At 39.8% G+C, this 23,096-nt stretch overlaps 1 protein-coding gene across 1 annotated transcript; it reads right to left on the bottom strand.

Annotated features, from left to right (window-relative positions):
- Window positions 1–17,318: 17,318 nt before the first annotated feature.
- Window positions 17,319–23,055, bottom strand: brcc3 (BRCA1/BRCA2-containing complex, subunit 3). The gene is made up of 8 exons (XM_077197419.1): window positions 22,860–23,055; window positions 22,627–22,746; window positions 20,490–20,577; window positions 20,212–20,300; window positions 20,070–20,125; window positions 19,476–19,607; window positions 19,258–19,301; window positions 17,319–18,033 (listed from the first exon to the last, which is right to left on the bottom strand). Exons 1-8 carry the CDS (start codon window positions 22,962–22,964, stop codon window positions 17,885–17,887), a joined length of 783 nt encoding a protein of 260 aa, XP_077053534.1. The 5' UTR covers window positions 22,965–23,055; the 3' UTR covers window positions 17,319–17,884.
- Between the last annotated feature and the right edge of the window lie 41 nt (window positions 23,056–23,096).

The raw sequence follows: 23,096 nt of genomic DNA, 5'->3' as shown, positions 1-23,096 counted from the left end.
TTCAGCTAAAGAAAAAAAGAAGGGCTTAACTAAATTTGAAATTTAATTAAATTACTTGATACGCTTCCCTTTCCTTTTAGTTTTCTTAGAGCTATAAGGACGTTCTAACTTTACCTTTACCTTATTTTAGATCACTAGTCACTATCCTCATCTTCTCTCTCGCTATAGGATTACAATATCTAGCGACTGTTGTTTCCATAGTGAGTTACACAGGTCATTAATATCCTACTTCCTGTCTGTGTTTTACCCATCCTCACTCCTTAGCACCAAGCTAAGTACATGAAGTACGGCTAAACACAAACGCACAGTAGGCCCCAGACAGAACTGGAAACACTTCCCATTGTTTCTTCTTCTTCTTTTGGACCTTGAGATGTCTGATGTGTCCCTGGTAGCTTAGTCTAACAGCAGCATAACCCATAAGTGACTACTGTTTACCTATGTCTCCTAGCTAAACCTAAATAGGTAAAACACTCCTTTCTTCCTCTTCTTTTCTGGTTTCATCCCATTGTTTTATTTTGGTTTTGCTCTATCTGTTACTCTCATAGCACAACATGTGAGAAGAACCATCAGCATTTTTGAGTAATAGGTTATGACATGTAAGAGCCCAGTCATCAGTCGATGCTGCTTAAAGCACGTCAACTAAGATACTCAAAACTTTTTTTTTTTTTTTGTTGTGTGTGCTCACCAACACTAAATTTTAGCTGCTCCACATAGCCATTCTCCCACACAGATAGCTCACCACCTCTGTAGAAACTTGCATTTGCCTTTGCCATTTCTCTCTCGTGTTCCCACAAGTGTTCCAGTAGGCCTCAGACACCCAGCCCTGCCACCAGGACCACCTGAAGACCCGGCAGAGCAGTGTCATGGACATCCTTCAGCCTGAAGCAGGCAACGACCTGCCACGGCAGAGGAAGGAACAGTTAGGCAACAATGAAAGCAGACGTCTGACACCCAGCCTGAGCCACCAAGAGCTGACCAGCATTATCTTCTCCTTGGCCATGCTCCCGCAGGCCTCAAACAGGAGGTAAATGAACTAACGCTGCCAGCCACAGGACTCCACAGAGAACGAACCCTGCTCAACGGGAGAAGGCACAGGACAGATGCAAGGACCCTGACAGAGCAGAGCAACTGAAAGAGATCATCAGTTTTCAGGCGGACGACAGCTCTGAGCACCTGCAAACCGACGGGTAAAGAACTGTTTCACTCAAAGAACTTAAAGAAATGGTTGAACTCAAAGAGAGCTAAAGCCATCAATGTGCAGCGGAAGTCCGAACACTGACTTAGCGATGCTGTAACATTATTGACGCACTCCATGTGGTCCAAAGAGAGCTGCAACAGTCCAACCCACTACAAATGGACCACACAAGAAAGATGGACCCTGCTGACCTTCACATTAGCAGCGTAAGCTTCCCCAGCCCTGCACAAAGGGGGGAGGAGCCAAAGCCCTCGGCTTAACACTTCACCAGACAGTGCCCTGAGAGCCCCTGCAGCTGCAGGAGGAAAAGGTAAATCAGACAAACCCTGAAATGGCACATGAAGTGACACTCAACAATCTCAAGTGAAAGGTCAGAAACATCCCTGCCAATCTACGAGACATTGATTTTCACCTGCAGTCTCCAACCGGTATGGCACACCGAGACAGACTCCATCTGATCTGGACACATCCAGCCCAGCTGGGCCCTGCCCAAACACCAAGCAGGACAGACCTAGAAGGCCCTGTGCTACCACCACCAACTCCGAACGAGTTGTCTGTGGAACTTACAACGAACCTGTGACGGAGGAGGACACCAGCTTCAAGAAACTTTTCCTCCAAAACCAGTTAGTCACCATATTTTCACCTGCCCCCACGCAATGCCCACTCAACGATGTGTGACCTGATGCGGAAGGCCTCTAACACAGAAGGCCTCCCCAGAAAGGGTTCCTAAGACCCCATTGATCCTGAACTGCAAAACCAGAAGCCACACAGCATGAACACAATGCAAGACTCTGCTAAAAAGTCTCTGGTCAGCATAGGACATAAAACTTTTAAAGTAGATGAAAATGGGTGCTCAAAGAGCAGCAAGACTCTGCATTAGTAAAAATAGAATTTTACTGATATAAAGAAAATCTTGAATGGACGTGTAAGCCTCACCTGCCAACAGACTATGCACAACTCTTTTGAAACAAACATTTGCTACATGCTGGTTGAATTGGCACTGCTACATTAGTTTCCATGACAATGAAGGGTTACAGGAAACACTAGCTCCAAATAGGGCATACCTTGACGCCATAGTGTAGGAAAACCACCTGAGTTTTAAACTACTGTTAACCTACAGGCGTGCATTTGACCATTGCGGTCCAACTGGAACACAACATGCGATACGCATTTTGATCACTGGTTGCTGGCTTGTCTAAATGCAGATAAAACGATAGCGGGAATTGACATCTCTACTGTAAGTGAAAGAGTCTTAGATTTCCAACTGGTATCAGTAAGTTCAGCATTAAAGCGTAAGTCTGTTTGACAAAGGAATCTCATCTCAGCAGCTTGTAAACTGTACCGATATCTATCCTGCTTTGGTTAAAGAAATCCAAATTGCAGTATTGCTAAACCTGTTTCTGAAAAAGAAAGCTCAGGACAGTGTTATATATACGTAGACCTGGGTGATGCTCCCCTTTCTACAATGTAAAGGCCTTACAAATTATTGTTAGATTGATGTAATTCACCTAAATTTTTAGCTGCATCCACAAGCAGAGAGCTACCTAGCATCCATCCAGCTTAGGCTAAGCTACATAATAACTTCTACAGTTAGCGGTTGGCATCATTTACTTGAAGCCTTAATTACAGCTTTTATGTATACAGCGCAAAGTATTCTAAAATACTTTCTTTAACCCCATTTAGGGTTTCTAATTTTTCTCTTTCCTTACTTTCAATTCTTCTCAGCTGAATTTCACCTTCACTAGTTTAGGCATAGTCCTTGCTGAGCGCTGTAGGCTAAATTTGCAGATGCCCTGGCAATTAAACCCAAGTTTAATTACATGTAAGCTGTGTAGCTAGAGAAGAATTATTATAGTTATGAGAATTTTCATCAGCATATTGACTAAACCTTTGGAGGGACTCACACGGTGTGGTCTTAAACACGCAACAGCTGTGACCCACTAGGGAGTGTTGGTCCAGGCAAATCTAAAGGTTAGTCACTAGTGCTATTGATTATTCTCAATTTCAGATCATTACCGCTGTTTTGATTACTTACTTTATTTTTTTATTTTATTCTTTTATTTCCACTTTGATAATAATAGCAGTCAGCTATTCCCTTGTCTATTCGGTCATCTATATGATTTAATTCCATTTCCTCTCTTGTTCGAATGTGGTTCTATTTCCCATTGGGCCCAGAAAGGAAACAGAGACACCTTTATTTGTGATTGTGTTTATTTTCAACAAGTGCACTCATTTTTGTGACCCTGCGACACAAGTAATTTCAACAATTACTAGGGCATAACTATAGTCCTGAGGATTGATAATAAGCATAATTTGAATAGGAAAGCTGTCCCTTTTCCTCCTATCCTTCACTTCGTCAAGCCGCAGTGATGATCCACCATTTAAGTCCAGAGAAATAATTTAGTCATAAGAACCATCTTAAGTCATTTATTTCATCTCGGCTATGCCCTTTCCAGGAAATACTCTAGGAACCACACAAGTCTTAGCCTCCTAACATCCACAGCTAAGATGATAAAGATACAAGAGACACATCACTAGCTAGATACACATGAAACACCTAACTTTATGCTACATATCTAGCGAACCCATTAAACAGTGGTTCTGAACTTTTAGGGTCATGAATTAGTCTCTCACCACAAGTGTGCCAAAATGTCACAGAGCCTCTGCTTAACCTGACCCCAACCTTCCAGCTTACCAAAGACTATGACAAACCAATGGACACTATGAGAAACCACCTCTAACCCCTCCAACCACCCACGAACGCCGTCTGCACCCACCGACAACCGGTGCCCCAGACAACTGAAATCAACAAGCACACGCTGCGTGCACAGGACAACACTCTGTGTTATGCACCTGATGACATCGCTGCGCCAAAGCTTGTGGTGCCACAGTGCAAAAGGGGGGTTCATGCCAGTGTATGCCCATGACGCAGCATGTGCTGCACACCGCAGCACCAGAACACCGAAGCAATTGGCATACCGGCGTCCTCGAAGCGGAAAGACTGTCCTAGCCAACAAAGGACGACAGTCGCTGAGATCTTTCCTCCCTTTCTCTCTCCCTCTCCCCTTTGTCTGTTCCAGGATGCTGCTGTGGTTAGTCTTCCTGTGCCTCCAGCCAACCAGAGGACAGCCGCAGTCGGTCATCTCACCAGGTCCGGTATCAGGCAGCGTCCCGAAGGAACAACCGGGACTCCTTATCACCAACTGCAGGACCCACACCCAGAGAGTGTATGTTCGACTCCACTCCCTCGCCCACGCTGAGGCCAATGTCGAACACATGCTCAACCAACTTGAAAAAAAAATGTCACACAAGCAGAGCCAGATGGACACAACCGCCACTGCCGTCGGAACTCTGTTAACATTGGCATGTCCAGTGTCAACGCACTGAACCTAGCCACCGTGAGACAACGTGTGGCTGAAATTCAAACTGAAATCCCACAGCTAAAAGGGCAACTCACAAAACAGAGTGCCTCTCTGCTGTCCATCGGCAAGACATCGAAGGGAACTGTGGTAATTCTCAACACCCACAGCGTTCGGCTGAACCAGACAGTGAACTCCATGAAACAGCTGTTTACTGTCTTCCAGAATGACTTTACTCAAACTCAGCTGGTCTGCAGTCTCTGATCCAAGACACACGCTGCCCTGCTGAGGCCAAACCTGAATCAAAGCTGGAAACCTCATCCTTCTTCAAGAACCACAATTTCACCCTAACTCCAGAATGACAGGTGATACCCAGTCAAGGCACCTTCTGCCCCAACACCTGCTGCAGAGACCTGTACTGGGCTACTGTCCACATCAACCGCCGTGGAACGACCACCACTCCAGAAGACGCGAGCAACCAGAGGCCACCATGGCCTTCCAGCCTTCTATGACAAAGGTGTGTCTGATCTGTCGGCACTTTCAACTTCGATCATGGCTGTCCTTGAGGGGGACAACAACGGTCGAAAGGGGGGGATATAGGGTCTGGACCAATGTACATTGATGTACATCACCTTCTCTTAGAATGCAATGTGAATTTGTTATGTCTATTTGAGCTTGAATGAACAGTCTAAGCATGCTGGGGACAAAGACCATAAATCAACTAAGAGCCGCTTCCCCTCTCGGACATGTCACCTTACTCATAGGTCCATTCAAACCTTAGGGGTTGGTTCTTTTCTCAGGGTATATCAGTGGCAGGCAACAGTGACCGCCCTCTCTTAGTTTTTTCATCCAGCCGCAACACTGTTCTGGTGAGACTGGGGAGCCCCTTCCCCCTCCACGGGGGCCCCAGGGCCCAGCAGGCCTCGATTCCAACCAGAGGTGGGCTCAGGCAGGAGAGAGAAGACTCTCTCACAAAGAACCAAGGACAATCTCAGGAGTTTTGGAACAAAGACTCCAACCAACAACGACTCCAATCACCCATCCTTTTGACTTCCTCACTTCCAATCATGCGTTCCTGGAGAAAGAGAACGCTCAACCAACTTCCACTTGACGCTGCCGGAACCATCAACGACTTCAATTTTCAACAACTTCAAGAATTGTTCCCATTACAAATGCAAGTATTCAATTCAATGAAATGTGAAAATGAAATTCTGATGGTTCTTCTCATAGACCCTCTTCCGGTTTCCAATTTCATCCTATCACTAACCTATTTATGTATTCATGTGTGTATGTTGTTTAGTTTATTTATATTCATATAAATATCTATATTTAGTTAATAAAACTTGTACATAATATGTATTTGGTTCTGTTTGTTTGCAATACAAGTCACTTTACGATCACGGTTTTTGCTACTGGCTCAAAGTACTGTACAGGCGAAGAAATAATTATTCTTCGGTGGCCATGGAAGATACCCTTTATTAGAATAAATTAATAATCAAAATAGTTCGTTGGAAGAACTGATTAATTGATTGTAATATTAATTCAGCCACATCAAGTTAATCCAATTAACTGACCCAAATATTTATAATTAATAATAACAAGATATTATTGATTATTAATATTTCCAAAAAGCTGAGTTCCTTACAACCGTGACTCTAGTGATTCAATGCCAGTCCAAAGGAATGGCGGAAAATTGGCCACAGGACAAATAAGGTCCCGACAACTGCATTTAAAAATTATTCAGTTGATAAATAGTTCTCTAGGAGAGAGCATAAGCTAATTATTTCCCAAATCATAAGTCTGCTATGCTATTACATATTGATAAACCTTGTGTATTGTTTACAGCAGCAGTTAAAATGTTAATGTAGTGCTAGTCATTTGTCCTGCATTAGTTATTGATTAGTTTTGCAAGAATTATGAAAAATTTTCAGTAGTTCTCTGGGAAGCATTAAAAATAGTAGCTATAGATTAGTTAATAGTGAACTACCACTTTCATCTGTGTGCTATTACTTACTAATTCATTAATCAGAATTTCTTGTTAGTTAATAGTAGTTACTAGATTGTTTATATTGTGTTACTCATTTGTTCCTGTGTAGTTATTCATTAACAAAGGAACCGTATTCTAAAGTGTTACCCTTCACTGGACTCGTGGTAGCATTCAACTTCTCCAGGCAATAGATTTTCCAGATGTCCCAAACAGTCAGAAGGGGGCTTATAAGAGAAAATAACTTTGCACTAGTCTTCTGATGTCCAATCCTTGCACTTCATGCAGAATGTCAGTATGTCCTTGATGTTTTTTTCTTGGAGAGAAGTAACTTACAGATCTCCCCCTATTAATATCGAGCAAAAAACATTAAATAACACCTAATTTTAACATTTGCTCTCCTTTAACAGCCAGAAGCAAAGCATGCTGGGAACTAGAAATCTGTTTTAACTCATTTGTGAATGTGTGTGTGTATATATATGTGTGAACATACATTTACATTTATATGGGAACATCTATGTAAAATATACTGTATGTACACAATAAAGGATAAAAAAGTGTGAATATTACATGTAATGCCATTTTTGTCTTCATTATAAATATTTTATATGTATTAATATATAGCCATACATGGCTATTATTATGCAGTATTATTATGCTGTTTATTGTGCATATTATTATTGAAAAATATAAGCACTAGTTTCCCATATATGGAAATGTATTTTGTAATATATCGCATTATATTTTGCAATATATTCCCATATATTTTTGTTCCATAAGGGCCCTTACAGAACAAAAATAGATTTCCATATATTTAGGATCAATATATTAAATGGTGTAAATATACTGAAAAAATATTAAATAATATATTTGTTAATATAATGTGTTATATATTACAATATATTGAATAATACATAAGAAATGGCTGCTTTTTACATATTGAAAAATGTATTTACAAGTGAAACAAGAAACAAGAAAACGTGGAAAATTATTGCCTTAAATATGATGTTATACTCAAAGTCTAAACTTCTACTATAAAAACAAACAAAAGAGTGTCAGGAAAATGATAGACAGTGAGCATTAAATTGTATTTTTTTTAAACAGAAACTTAACTGAACAAATAAAAAAACATCAACATAAAGTTATGACTTCAATAAACTGCATGGGATACATTACTGTATAAAGTCAAGAGTCAACTGCCAACTAAAGCAAACACTTATCTCCATCATGGTGACTGAACATTTATATTATTTTCAATAAATCATCAACATCTAAACCTCTGTTAATTATCAATAAGTACTTATGGAGACATATGACCGAAATAAAGTCAAACTTGTTAGTAATAAGTGAAGCTGGTAATGCAGTTTTGTTGTTTAACCCTCCTCTGCTGAGATCTTGAGAGATCTGTTAGTGTTTAATGTTCTGTTGGGATTTAAAGGGTTTCTGTTGTCTGAGTTTTGTGGGTCACCATTGTGCTGGAGAGTAGAGCCTGTGCTTCAGTCCAGGAGAAGACCAAGAAACATTGAGAATATGTTGCATGTTGCATTTTGCTTTATTTAAAAGGCAGTAATCTATTGCAGTGATTTTTTTTATTAATTTTTCAGGTAAGTTTCAGACATGCACAAAGTATTTGCAGTTTAATAAATACAAATAAATGCACAGTCTATCATTGTCCCAACACTCTTATGTCTTTGTTTAGCAGCTTACAACTTTTAGTAAAACCTCCTTTTTCCACGTTTTTGAAGTATGCTCATCTAGTGACATTTCACAGTGTAAATATATTGTAAATGTATTTTTCAATATATGAAAAGCAGCAATTCCTTATGTATTATTCAATATAATGTATATATAACGTGTATATGACACAATATATTCATGCAGTATGTTATTTCATGTATTTTTCAGTATATTTACACCATATAATATACTGATCATAAATATATGGAAATATATTTTAGTTCCATAAATTTATCCATTGCTGCCCTTCTTGACACCAGTCAGTTGTCCATAGGTCTTTACCTCACTGTGCGTGCAGATGCATCACACCTACCTGTGGCCAATATTGAGCAAGCTCTGCACGGATGGTGACATGAAACTGTAGCTGACTCTTCAGGAGCAGAAAGTCCTGCTTGTTGGACACTCTGGGACATCCTGAAGCCTTCTTCGCTGAAATTGAACCTCTCACCTTGAAGTTCTTGATGATCAGGTCAATAGTTCTTTCAGGTGCAATATTCTTTGTAGCAATTTCCTTGAATGTGAGGCTATTTTGATGCAAAAAGATGATGGCTGCACGTCTGTCTTTGGAGGTAACTTTTGCTAATACAAAAACACAGTGATTGGAAGCTCTTCTTCCCTCCATTTATAGTAATCAGTCTGCTTTTATAATCCAATCAGAATGATAGAGTGATTTTACCTAACTAGTACTTGTTCACATTTTCCCATGTGCTGATGATATGAACATTTGGGTTTTTGTAAATTTTTTAGCCAATAAAGATTTTTGCAATTATTTAAAATGCATCTGATCACTTTAGAAACAATGTGAATCAACACCACAACAACTGAAGCAGCAAGCTTTGCAAAACACAAAATTGTGGTTGTCACATTTATTTATATAGCAATTTTTACAATACAGATTGTTTAAAGCAGCTTTACAGAGACAACAGTAAAATAATGCAAAAAACTTTGTTTCCACAATAAAATATATATTTTCTGTCCAGTCCAGCTTAAGTAAGTTCAGTGATGTTTAATTTTTTTTTTGTAAAGTTATATATATATACAGTATATAGCTGCTCTGGAGTAAACCATTATGTCATCGTTCAGCTCAGTTCAGTTCTTGTATAATAGTGTCAGTGCAGGCAGATCATTGTTGAATATTAAATTAAATGTTAAATTTAATGTCCCCAAATGAGCAAGCCAAGCCAATGGCAACAAAGGTGGAAAAAGTCGACAGTGGCAAGGAACCAAAACTCCATCAGGTGGCAGAATGGAGAAAAAAAACCTTGGGAGAACCAAGGCTCAGTCACTGCCAATACTTTTGGCCATGAATGTAGATGTGGACATGTCTACAGGGTTTGACTCAGAAACAGGCAGATCTGAGCTTCTCTTAGCAGACTAGAGGCAATGCAGTTGAGCTGAAAGTAACATAACTGCCAAAGCCCCTGAGCAAGATGGCAAGACCTGCTGAAATTTTTATCAGTGACAGCCACATTCACAGTTTAATGTGGCACATCAAATATAGCAAACAGAAGCTCAGTCGTGAATGCTACAAGAACAATCTTCCAGAAGCTCAAACGTGCTTGCTTGAAGAACACACAAGCACACACATTTGAGCTTCCGTTTACCATATTTGATGTGTTCTATGTATGTGTTGAACAGTTATAAGTGTAAATAAAAGCCTAAATTGAATAAAAATTAAAATAATCTGTTCTGTTCATATAAAGTGATTGTCTTTTCAGAACTCTTGAGTTGAAAGAAGGGAACGGGAGACGTAACTTTGACGTGACGAAGTAATTGGGATCACTTCAGGGAGCACTATCATCTTTGAGTATCTACAGAACGAGCCAATGAACTTTGGCATTCGTGAATCGCATCACGCACCCCGCCCCGCAGCGTGAGTATTAACAAGAAGCGGGTGCACGCACTCATTATTTTTCGCTGAGGAGCCGAGATTGTGACGGCCATACAGCGATGGTCAGCAACCGTGGCGATGGGACATTATGTCTCCCGTTCCCTCCTTCAGGGAAATGAAAGCTTTAGCATAGGTTCTGCCAGGAAGACTTAATTACTGCGTTATTTATTACCTTCACATCTATCCAATCATGTCCTTATACTGGACAACAGTAAGTATAAAAGATCCGTACTTACACATGTTTGAGTTTGCAGATGCTGACATCTGATGACATCTGCTGACATCTGAAGCCACATCCACCCCAATTACCTCCAACCTCCCCACCACCACCAGGATGGTCCTGTCCATACCTCCAAGGGGGTCGGCTGCGCCCCTGCCTTCGTCTTCAGGTAGGAAATGTAGATCCGCTACCTTTGGATTATGAACTAAAGACTTATACACCAAAGAACTTTATAAACAGTTTTGCTGGGCTGTCAATAAATTAATGCTTTGTTATATCATTCTATCTCCCAAGTCTTTCTGGTAGAACGAGGGTTACATCAGTAACCAAGACGTTCCCTATCAGTCGCTCACATTCGACGTAACGTCGACGTGACGGCGTAATTGGGATTCCTATGGAAAACGCCATGGTTGCTGCCACATCCAGCATCCTACGCAAGACTCTCAGACCCCCAACTGGCAGGGGTGGAAGACCTGCGTAGAGGGAGTTCAAACTGCTGTTCCGTTATACACCACACAGTGGAACTCTTGGATAACACTGGGAAAGCGTGCCTTTCCAGGGGAGAGGGACGCTGCGGAAGCCACATCTTGCCTGAAGGGAGGTAACATGGAGAATACACATATGGTCTGGCCGGTAGGGGCAGTGCAACATACGGAATGTCACTGGGGTGGCTCTAGCCTGAGAAGGGGGAGGCAACACCAGGCAGTGACGGCAGAGCGGACTCTGCCAAGGGAAAGACACAGGCTCACCGCAGGAAGCTGGGCGAGGAAGAATTCGATATGGGATCGCCGCAGGGATCACCACATATGGAACCCAGCCTAGCACAAGATACACAAGCATACGAGCACTAGGCCAGTCGTCAGACGCTCCGTAACGTCCGACTGCCGAAGGGGTGCGGAGGAACACTACAGGGTTCCCTACCCTCTTGATGGAGGCCAATGCAACCAGGAGTACTGTTTTACAGGACTCCGCTGACTGCAAAGGCTCAAAGGTTGGTCTCTGAAGTGCCAAAAGGACCAGAGACAAATCCCAAGAGGGTATAGAGAGCGGGCAAGGCTGATTTAGTCTCCTTGCCCCCTCAGGAACCTGACGATCGGGTCGTGCTTTGCACGTCAGCGACTTACCTTCAACTGCATCGTGATGATATCCACCGCTTTTGTAGGTGGACCGCACACAGAGTTTCAGAAACTCAGAACAGCTCTTTGTCTGCTATAGAGGCCAGCAGAAGGGAAAGGCTGTCTCCAAACATAGGTTGGCCCACTGGCCCATCATCCTGGCATACCAATCCAACACGAGCTGTGCCCCCTTGGAGTGTTGCTTCCTGTTGGGCTCTGCATATTCACAAGATTCCATAATATCTGAGTGGAGCCGGTTTCATCTTGTGTGTTGGGTACAAACAGGAAATGTGAGGGAAGACTGGTAAGGCTGGAGCTTACTGCGCCATTCCCCTTTGAGTATGGCATACGAGCGCCTATTCTGCTCCTCAGGTGAGTTCCCTGACTGGTGAATGTCAAAGAACAGGTAACGAGACACTGTGTCGATGACTCTATGGGGAACACCCTCCACGTGAACCGGTGTCTAAAAAGCTATCAAATCGTGACAATCGAAATTAACCGGCGACAGCGTTAGACATCACTACTAGTGCAGGGAACGGGAACTTGAGGTGCGTCGATGACACTATAGGGAACAATGTACAAACCCATCATGCTAAGGGGAGTGCATGCAAATTATGGCTCGTGATAGAAACATCAGAACTGGCAGTTTCACCCTGAAATGCCAAGAAAGACTCCCCCTTCGGGTCACATACAGGCTGTCAGTGACCTTATTCCCTACAGTCACTGCCTCAAAGAGTCACTGCCTAACAAGGAAAAACCTACCAAGGCCGCTCAAAGGCTTGGAACCAACAGCTTCCATGGAAGGGGTTCCTTTAAGGGAATATGGAAAGAGGGTCCAAAAGGAGACCCGTCCAGTCACTTTCTAAGGGAGACATAAAGTCAACCATCATGGAGGATGCCATCATGGAGGTTGACCTGATAAAATTTACTGACCTACTCTTGCCAACAACCTGTCTGTTTCCTAAACAGAGTCTCACAAAAGCCAATAGAGAAACCGGATTCATAGAGACAGGCATCCTGGAGAGTAGAACTTAGCATAGCACTTTATAACACTTGTAAACCAAGGGAGTAATTCTACTCAATCTACTTGAAAGATTGTGGAGGCTGGGCTATCTAAAATGGGACTCTAGATAAGGGGAGTGCCTCCAGCTTTGGGGCTGATTTAGCAGGGAGGCCTCATGAGAGTCCTTCGACCTTCTGACCAGACGTTAGGGTTAGCTAGAAAATAATAATTATATTTGACCAGGCTCTGGGCTAGAATTAGGGAGGCTCTAAGGGAGCCTACAATGTGATAATCTTCGTTATAGCTAAAATCCACTTGATGGTGGAGCCACCTTCAAGGAGGCCTGTGAAGGCCTGCTACTTGATAGCGATTCTTGTTAGTAGAACTAGCCTCGGATATCATAGGTGTTCTCACAGAAATATTGTGGGCGTGGTTTTCCTAGTTTAAATTGGCAATGGACAGTGTAATTAGCCGGAGCGCTATTGACCCTTTAAACAAAGAGAGTACAATCTTAGGCTACCTGACTATCGAGGAGGCCTATAGAAAGGCCTACAACTTCAATTATCAAAAGCGTCAGCCCATGGCATGCTTAGGCTCCTAAGGGAGTGTACTCAAAACCCATCCCAAATGGGAAGACGTACTAAAGTGAGCCCCAGTGGTGCAGGGTGAATAAACTAAAGCTGTGGGTAGCACAAAAACACTAAGCCCAAGGGAAATGGAGGCCACAGCTATGAGCCCAACGACATTTAACCTTTGACTTAAAAATTAATTGAAAGGGCCTAGATAACCAACTTAAAGTCTAGCTGGGAAATTCTAGCTACAATTTATACAGCTCTGAAAGCGTAGACCTCAGCATCACTGCTTCCTACTCTCTCTTCCCAGAGAGAGACAAGCCTGACAACGCCCAGAAAGATACCCGCATGGGAGGCTTAGGAATAGCCTGCTACCTATTTTGCTTTTTATTCTACCCTTAAACATCCACTAGCATTATCGCCTAATGCAAAGGCGGGCCTAGGCTACACGATTCTTGCAGTAAGAGGATGCCAGTACCAGGAAGAAAATTAGACCTTACAGAGATAAACTGGGGATGCACTAGCTCTAAAGAGCCTAAGCTCAGATACTGAGGGGCTCTATGAGCAGCAGGATTATCTTGGTAGGTCTTATGTATAAGGTTGTTTAACTTTAGACCTCGGTTCCCTGTTTAGAAAGTATTAAGGGGTGTGTTTGATAGGAAGTAAAATAGGAATTTGGGCCCTGAAGTTCCCTTTTTTATATTGCCATAGGCCTCCTCTCGTGTTCAGATTTATGTAGTAGAGTCATCAGGTTTATGTAGTAGGTGGTGCCAAACTTGGTCACCCAGTGGTGTACAGGTTGGCTTCATCTCATAGAGAAATCTCTAGTGAGGCCACCGTGCACAGGAGCTTCAAATAGATTTTGTTCAGCAGGAGATGTCTTCCGCTCATTTGGGGTTTAAAAAAAACTGTTAGATTACACAGTGTGTAAAAGTGTCCTCTCCTTGAGAGAAAGAACGTATTATCTTGGTGTTTTGAGAAGAGACTCCTGTTTATAGTTAGAGTCTGGCCAAATCCAACCTTGAAGAAGCTGTGTGTCAGTGAGAGCATGTGAGCGGAGCGGAGTAGTTATATTTCCTCCAGAGCGGAGAGCGCCTTTCTGAAGAATCCGCTCCGCTCGCTCATTCCGCTCAGCGCCGCTCGCTCATTCCGCTCAGCGCCGCTCGCTCAACCCAGAATGCACTTTGGTGATTTGCTATTTCGAGACAGTCTGTAAAATAGCTAAGCACGAGTGAAGAAATAGGTCATGGAGTACAAATATTGTTTTTAGTGAAGTTGCAAGCTATACATTAATGCACAGTAAAAATCAAAGTTAAGAACGAGCAGGGAGAAGAAATTGAAAGGGAGTGTGGAGAGACAGTGCGAGTTAGCAAAGATTCATGTTGGAATCTAAAACAGCACATTGGCAGAAAGCACAAGGATGTGCTACGCAAACATAGTGCAGCAAAAGGTGCGCTATAGGCCTACGATAATAAATTAGATAAATAGTTAAGGTAGGATGTTGTACCCCGCTCCTTATATGCGAAAATTCGTTTTTACGTGCATATGATATATGCAGTTTTCCTGTTGAATAAAGTGCCATCTAAATCAGTGTCCCGTTATTCTAAAATTCTCATTTCACTCAGCGTCTGTGAAGTGGAGCAGGACAACGTCCCACCAGTCCTTGTTTCAGACTCTCATCCACAGACAACTGGTTTTGGGCGCGGGGTTTTATTAGGTGATAAATATAAGCAAAACGGCAAAACAGTTCATATGCTCATTGTCTCCAAATCATGACCAGAGATGGACAAATATTAAGTCTGCTGTTTAAAACAAATAAAGAACCAATAGAGGAGAATAGTTATGCACGAACAGTATATTTGTGCAGTGTGCGCATGTCAAAAAATCAATTCCGATTTGAAGCTTGTGACATATAAAGTGCACATCAACCCGAATACTTTATTTATCGTTCATGTAAACACCGTGTTCGGATTCATCAATCGGATTATATATCAAAATGAATAATGTTGTTTTAGTGTTTTTTGATATTTTGATCCTAAAATCTTACATATTGTGCCTTTAATGATTTTTTCCAAACACGTAAACAGTCCTGTCCCATCTGCCATTGGTCTGTCAACAAACTTATGCCATTTGTTGAGCTACTGTTGCTGTGTTATGCTAGTCGTGATACTCAAAACAAACAAAACAATGTTGCAGAGTTACAGAATTTGCACTACAGAAAGTCAACCTTCTTACAGCAATACTGCGTATTGAACTGGGCAAGGAAAATGTAACAACATCCTATAATTAACGTACATCAACTTTAAAAAAGAGTGAAACAGATTTCATAATTCTAGATGGAACACAAGAGCCAAAAAACCAGCCTATTTTGTGGTGTGGTGACAGTATGAGCTCTGTCCTGCCTATTTTGGAGGTGTTAATTAGACACTGTTTGCCTCTGGGACCTCATTGGCCCCTCTGCCATAAATATATCCAAGGGCCCAAGGTCCCCTTGGCATCTCATCAAACAGAATGCCCTCCAAACACTTATAAATTTTACCCCATGCACTTCACCCTTACACCCCACACACACCATTTCAGATTTATAGAGGCTTCAGGTTTACAGGCAACTTGCCTTCACACTAAATAAATGGCAGTGTTCTGCCAGGAGTAATAACCACTATACTGATGCACAAGGAGGGGGAAGTGTCTTCGCTCTCTCCATCAGTCTCAGAGCACAGGATTAATATTACCTGCTTGCTTCCAGTCCCAGGATGAGTGGTTTTACACACATACAAGTCATTCTAGTGGAGTGTATGGCCTTCCCATAATACAAAATGGTATGGCTGATATAATACACTATATGTAGCAATAAATATAGGACATTTATTCTAAATGAGCATTTGCACTTCCAGATGTTAGACAATATATAGCGGCCTGGTTCAATGCCTGAGATTTCATTTCTCAAGGACAAAAATTATGATAAAGAATGGTGAAGGTGTCTGAGAATGGCACTGCAGAAGGGCCATTTCTATAAACCACTGTAAGAGCAATATGAGATTGCTTCAGACTGGCATTAATGTTGCATCAAAACACAGTTCATTTTCAAAGAATAAATAGTATTAAAAAGTCATAAGCTTATAGATCGAAGATGCATTATTCTCAACCCCTTTTTCCTCTCAATTTTTCACTTTGAATAAAAAAACTGCACTTACAACTGCTTGGTAAAATAGCATGTATTCCAGCCTTGAGTGACACTGCTTTTATACGACATAAATCAGGCACTATATTTTCTAGCGGAATTATTCTTAAAATATATGTTTACATGAGGAGTAATGATGATACAATTTTGTGTCTTAAATATGTATGAACTAAGGTTTTTCCTCATAGTAAATAAATAAAATGTATTTTACTGACCAGTCAACATCTAGAATCTTAAGTATTCATTTTGCAATATGGTATGGAACATAACACTTTATGATTCCCTCACAGCAAGAACAATTGATAGCATGGTGTTTATTATAATAGCACACCTCAATACTATGCATGCCAAATAAATTGAATACATTGCTAGTACTCTGTCTGCCTGCTTGACCAGTTTCACAATCTAAAGAGATTAAAGACTCTGTTCAATAAAAACGGTCTGCAGTTCAACATGGACACAATGTGCCACCTAGTGACAAGAAATAAAACATGAATCCATTGGGTTTTCAGTTAGATTTATATTTTTTCATACAAAGTGGGGGTTTTTTATAGTAAAAACTATAAATTTAAATATTTTTATTAGTTTTTTATTTTATTTAGTTTATAAAACTATATTTAATATATAGTTTTTTATATTAAAACATTTAGGTAAGATTAGTCAGCCCCAGTGTTGCTTATCTTGTTGATAAGGGAAAAAAAGATATGATAAAGTGTAGGACAGGACTGCAGTCAAAAAACAACAACAAAAAAACAAACAGTTTCAGGTCTTTCAAACTGTCCGCTTAAATGTGCATTTTAGTATTTCAACAGGAAAATCTCTTTATCACACCTTTTCTATTCATAGTCTAAGTGCCAGACTGTTTGACCAGGGAGCTACTTGACATTCACAGAAACATTCAGTCTAAACTGAAAATCTGCATGTAAATGATGAAAAATGTATATAGCTGTTTGTGTCCTGTGCAAAGTATTTCAGAATCTATGGTGTTATAGTTTTGATTAAACACACATTCCAAACTGAATTTAGTTAAGAAAGAGAAAAGTGAGAAAAGAAACATTCAGTTAATATAAGAGATAAGCCACTCTATATTCAATGCAGGTATTTTCATTTCAAAATGGCATGTTTATACATTCAGAGATTTACAAACAGCATCAGTGAAAAAATATCCATCACTTTCACTCTTATAGAACAATTATGATTACCATCAAAATCAAATAGATCAAAAACAAAAAATGAACAGCCAATAACCTTTTTAAGAACGTGCATTTTGTCATAGTTTGTTCAGTGTATATACATACATCAACAAAAGATACCACCTTGTGTGTCAGTACACATGACAATAATCAGAAGCTGATGGATGAGTTAAAACATTACAAAAGAGTGTAAAGAGTGTCAGACAGCACTAAGAGGGTTCATAATTCAAATATTTGGCTGGAAGCATTGAAACAGTACTAGTTATGCACTGAAATGAGGAAGTACAGACATCTTGTCTTTGCTCTCCCAGTGATTTCCAATCAAAGAGGGGCAGTAGGGCAGAAAAGCCAACGCTTTCAGTGGAAAAACATAAAGAAATGAAAAAAGCTTTTAAGGATTTTGCTAAAACTCTCATTGCTTCCTATCATTCTCCTTATAATGCAGCCAGTTCTTGTGTCAGTTGCTCCTTCTCTTTCTGGAGTTTGATGATACTTTGTTTATTCTGTTCCAGTCGATCTTCAAGCCACTGCAGAAGCGGGCCGCTTATGGCCGACATCTGACTGCACAGGTTTTTAGTGAACACTGAGAAGCACACAAACATACAAATTACAAAAGCACAACTGTAAAAAAAAATGGTTCTAAATTCTTCAAATTTATGAAAATAAATAAGGTTAGTCCCACACCATACCCAAAAATACTTTTATAATAATGATTTATAATTAATAAATTGACAAGTTATCTTTCATTAATAAAATATTTTGCATGAACAGATTTATCTATACCAGTGGTTCCCAAACTCTTGACAGTGGCGTACCCCCTGAGGCATTTAACATCCTTCTATGGACCCTTTCTCTTCCACTAATGCCGAGTTCACAATTAGCGATTTCAGCCCCGATTTTCACTCACCGACAGGTTTTGTGAAATCACTGACAAATGCCCGGGGCAAAATCGGTGCTTGTTCATGCGAGTAACAAACACGCAGTGTGCATTATCAAAGACGCGATCTAAGACAATCGACAACGCGCCACCTATGCCCATGAGATATATGGCATCCTAAATATCTGGACCTGTCTGGGATTCAAAATCCTGCTGTGTGAAATGTGTTCTGATTGAAAATTGAATAGGCAATGACCTACAGCGCTCGGCGACCGATAAAAAATGCAGCGCGCCCAACGCTTCAGCGTGAAGAAGATGCTCAAGCGCCTCATTACACTCATGGCGTTTTAAAAATGCAGCAGTCCTATTGAAAACAATTGGGAAAATTATTATATGTATTTAAAACTATTAAATAGATGCCGCCTTATTGGGACAATAAAGCCCTCCCTACACTTACTCCTACCCCAAAACTTAAACACGTGTTAAACACTTTATTTCCACTTTTCGAATATTTTCTTAATTTTTATTGAAAATAAATGCCCTTTCCAATCTGATATGTGATGGGAAAAGGGAGAAGAGCAAATTCGGCAAAGGGCGGATTCGATTGCGTCAAAACTTTCTACCACACGCAGTTCCAGACTAATATCCATGTTTGAGCTGTTTTAACAGAAAAAAACTTGCTCTGACAGATCTTAAAATATGTCAGTGCCATTGTTTTGTCTCAAGATGCACACCAGTAATGTTTTTTTCTAAGGCGCTTTTATAAAAACTACTTAAATGTCCTAATTGAATTGAACTAAGGCCTAATCCTGGCTTAATCTAAGGCCTGTCTGTGAAACCAGGCCTAACAGTATTAAATTGCTGCTGTGAAAGCACTGCTAATTCCTTACAATTCCTAGAAATACAAACTAGATTTTATAATTGCATTACCTGATCCATTATGTATCTTTGTGATTGGATCCAGATGAGTTAAACTGAAAAAAAGGAAATTGGAAGGAAAAAATACATCCCATGAGGTCATAAGCAACCATTTACTATGTAAAATAATCAAATATATAGCTACAAGGAAATACATCAATGAAAAATTTAGTAAATTAATTTAAGTAATCTTTAACAAGGAAATGGATAACTCTGGTAATGGCCTATACCTGTGAATCCTTCTGTACGTATCCTGTTCTTCTTGACAGAGGATTCTGGGCAGTTCCACAGCAGACTCCAGACATACTTTTCCAATGGCTTCATGTGGGACTACATGGATTGGGATCTCAATCCGTTCATACCTTATCATAAGAGAGAAATGTCATTTCTATATTTATGATCAAAAACACTGCACAAAATACTTTTTCTTGCACACTACAAAAGGCAATAGCCCTGACTTGGCTTTACCATGTTTGTGAACCTGTTAAACCATTAATCAAACATTTAGAGTTATATTAAAACAAACAACTAGTCAGGGGTGCGTTTCCCAAAAGCATCGTTGGCCAACTATGATTGCAATTTCCATTGAACTCTATTGGTAACGACGGAACTTGCGACCATAGTTGGCTTTGGGAAAGGCACCCCAGGTGTGGACTAGTTTTGGTTTATAGAAACTTAAGCTAATAATTTAAAGGCTTATGTTTCAATGCCATAAACTAGTTTAAAATATGCATGATGCATAGATCGAAGTTGCAAAATAAAACTTTAAAACATTATTATTAATTCATGAATGCGTTTTTTTAAATAAAAATAAGTTTATTTACTCTGAGCCTTTCTGGGCCTGTACTGACTGGAAACAGGTATACAGAACTCTACCGGTCTGCAAGAGAAACAGAAAGAGCAGCCAAGGGTAAAACAAAAATCTGAATTTTATTGTTTCCTGTCAGGATGGTTTGCTTAACATACCTTTGTGTTTTTATCTTCTATAAAGCATGAGAAGATGAGGCCAACAAAACCCTGATCCATCATCTGATACATTGCTTGAGTCCTAACATCTGTATAATGCAAAGATCAAGTCAAATTAAAAGAAATAAGGGAATATAATGAATAATTATATGCATTAATAAAAAAAAACATTATAAATATTAAAAAAAAAATATATATATATATATATATATATATATATATATATATATATATATATATATATATGTATATATATATATATATACGATGATACTAACCAACATGTGATGGCCACACAGTGATGTGTGGATGAGAATGGTACCAGCCCACAACCCTCATGGGACGTCCTGTCATCTCAGCCAACCTGTGCTTCATTTTAAGAAAATATGCTTAAACAGTATCTGGTCAGGAGGATTACACTTTATTATAAATTTCATTGAGAAATCATGTTTTAACACTGTACAGTATAATGATTGAAGGAATAGTTCACCCAAAAATTTAAATTCTGTCATCATTTACTGACCCTAAAATTGTTCCAAATCTGTATGATTTTTTCTTCTGCTGAACACAAAAGAAGATATTTTGGTGTTGGTAACCAAACAGTTAATGGGGACCCATTGACTTCCATAGTATGGGGAAAAATACTATGGAAGTCACTGGGGTACATCAACTGTTTGGTTATCAAAATTCTTCAAAATATCTTCTTTTGTGTTCAGCAGAATAAAGAAATTCATAATATTCTTATATTTCCAGCATATCAATTTGAGTGAAAAGTGTATTTGAAACATGTACATGAGTTTCAGAAGATCTTGTAATGAATTTGGTATGTCCTCCTTTCGCCTCAGCAGCAGCACACAAGTTTATACAAAACCTCATGATCTGTGTTATTCAGGATGATCTGAGAATGATCCATAAATTTCACAAATTTGCTTGATTGTTGACCAAGAAATAGTGCAGAATAGTTCTTTGTTTTAAATTGTTTTAAAATCCTAAAACTTTGCTTATTACAAAGCAAAATTACATTTTGAGTTTCAACATGTCTCAGACATTTTAGACCCACGGTATGGAAACATCTAACTATTGAATGTGAATTAACTAATAACTGGTTTAACTATCATATAGTAATGTTTGTCGGTAACTCATTAACGAAAGCAATAGAGTGATGCAGGGATGACGTCTGAACCTGGAAGACTAATTCGCCACTGGTTCCCTCAAAATTTTCCAATAGGGTATTATAATGGGGTTTTTCATGTGTAAAATAAAGCTTGTGGTAAACATAGCTTGACAATATTTTGACGTTTTGTTCTATAATCTAAAATGCACACACAAACACCCCAAAAATTGTGGTGGCTCGTTGCGATCGCTCTCCGTGTTTGTACAGTAGCGCTCCTTTGCTTATTGTTCAGCTTCTCTCAGTAAAAGTAATCTTGTACTTGTTCCATTTAAGTCCAGTTAAAATATTTAGTAGGTTAGCACTTTCTCAATATATAATGTCAGAGCTGCATTAGCTACAGAGGGCCATACTGTTGTTGTGTTATCCCTTAATGTGATTTCTATGAGTGTATGGAATGTGATGAATATGTGCAGTCTTCACAACTGAGCACTCGAAGATACTTTAAAATATTAGCCCATTTATTCTAAGTTAGTGCAAGCAGTTCTTAAAAAAGTATTAACGTAAATACACTTTTTTTTCTCTGGCGATTTGTATTTGTTATTATTTGTACGCCCCTGAGTGTATCCAAAAACATGGTGGCGATTACCTAGACTGCAATGTGCAATGAGGTAGTTAACCCCATAGGAAAATCTTTAAGGAACTGGCGGCGAATTAGTTTTCCGTGTTTTGACGTCATCCCTGCAACACTCTTTACAACTGTTAAGGTCTATTCAAACCAGGAACGATAACTACATTAGCGTTTACACCAGCAGACATGTAGTTCTGTCATCTGACGCTTTAAATGCTCAAGCTCTTTACAGTTTGGTGGATTCTGATTGGCTGTCATTGTTTTTATCATTCATCAGCTTTAAAGAATCATTCTGAAAGTGATTCTAACGATATCGTTTCTCTGTGCCGTTATCTTTATAGGTGTGGTGGTAATGATTTTTAGAACTATATCTTTATCATTTATATTTATAGTTATCATCATTTGTGTGAACGGGCCTTTACCCAGTACAGTATACAGATAATATCCATGGCAGTGTTTAATGTATGCCACGGTATTGAATGTATTTGCATTGTTCTCCAGACTGAGAAATACCATGGTACTTGCCAAAACAACACGTTGACACCATGTTCTTAAAGAATATTGCATTTTTTTTTTTTTTTTTTGTTAATGCGATGTTTGAATTGCAGAATGGGATCCCCTTACACAGATCAAAATAATATATGATAAGTATATATCGTTTGTGAAAGGATATCTCCGCTTCAGTGGATGCTGCTGAAAGCTGCTCTGGGGAAATCTCCACTCTGTCTTTCCTCTTGTCTGATCGTCGCAGAATGATGACAGAATGAATGTGCACAATGCGGTTTGTGTCCACCTGATGGAGATAAGTCGTTTACACAGTTAGCCTACAAAGTTTCATAAACACATCAGTTGCAATTCAAGAACATTTATACAAAACAACACATGATCAACGCCAGATATTCAAACCTCGCCAATGCAAAGCCCCATTACTTCCTCCTTCTCCGTACTCAAAGCATGATTCATACATACTAGAAATGCGTCTGACTCTAAATGTACCGCGTTTACTGCCATGGTAAGTATTACAATCTAATTGTTAATCTTTTGGTCTGATTTATTTGTTTGTTTATCACTGTCCAACACTTCCACATCAGTAAAGCGCATGCGCAACTGCTTCTTCTTCTTGGTTTTAAATGGCGGCTGTCT

Source organism: Siphateles boraxobius, unplaced genomic scaffold, assembly GCF_051911475.1.
Source record: "Siphateles boraxobius isolate OS27281-9 unplaced genomic scaffold, OSU_SipBor_1 11, whole genome shotgun sequence".
Lineage (NCBI taxonomy): Eukaryota > Metazoa > Chordata > Actinopteri > Cypriniformes > Leuciscidae > Siphateles > Siphateles boraxobius.
Note: the sequence above shows the minus strand (reverse complement) of the source record. Positions and strands in the feature narration are given on the sequence as shown.

What these genes read in the sequence shown, in the direction of transcription:
- brcc3 (XM_077197419.1), bottom strand. Translation starts at nt 22,964, where the DNA reads ATGGCAGTAAACGCGGTACATTTAGAGTCAGACGCATTTCTAGTATGT. An exon ending in TGTGTGGCCATCACATGTTG is followed by an intron (nt 20,301 to 20,489) that starts GTTAGTATCATC and finishes TGCATTATACAG; the next exon opens with ATGTTAGGACTCAAGCAATG. An exon ending in TAGAAGATAAAAACACAAAG is followed by an intron (nt 20,126 to 20,211) that starts GTATGTTAAGCA and finishes TTTCTCTTGCAG; the next exon opens with ACCGGTAGAGTTCTGTATAC.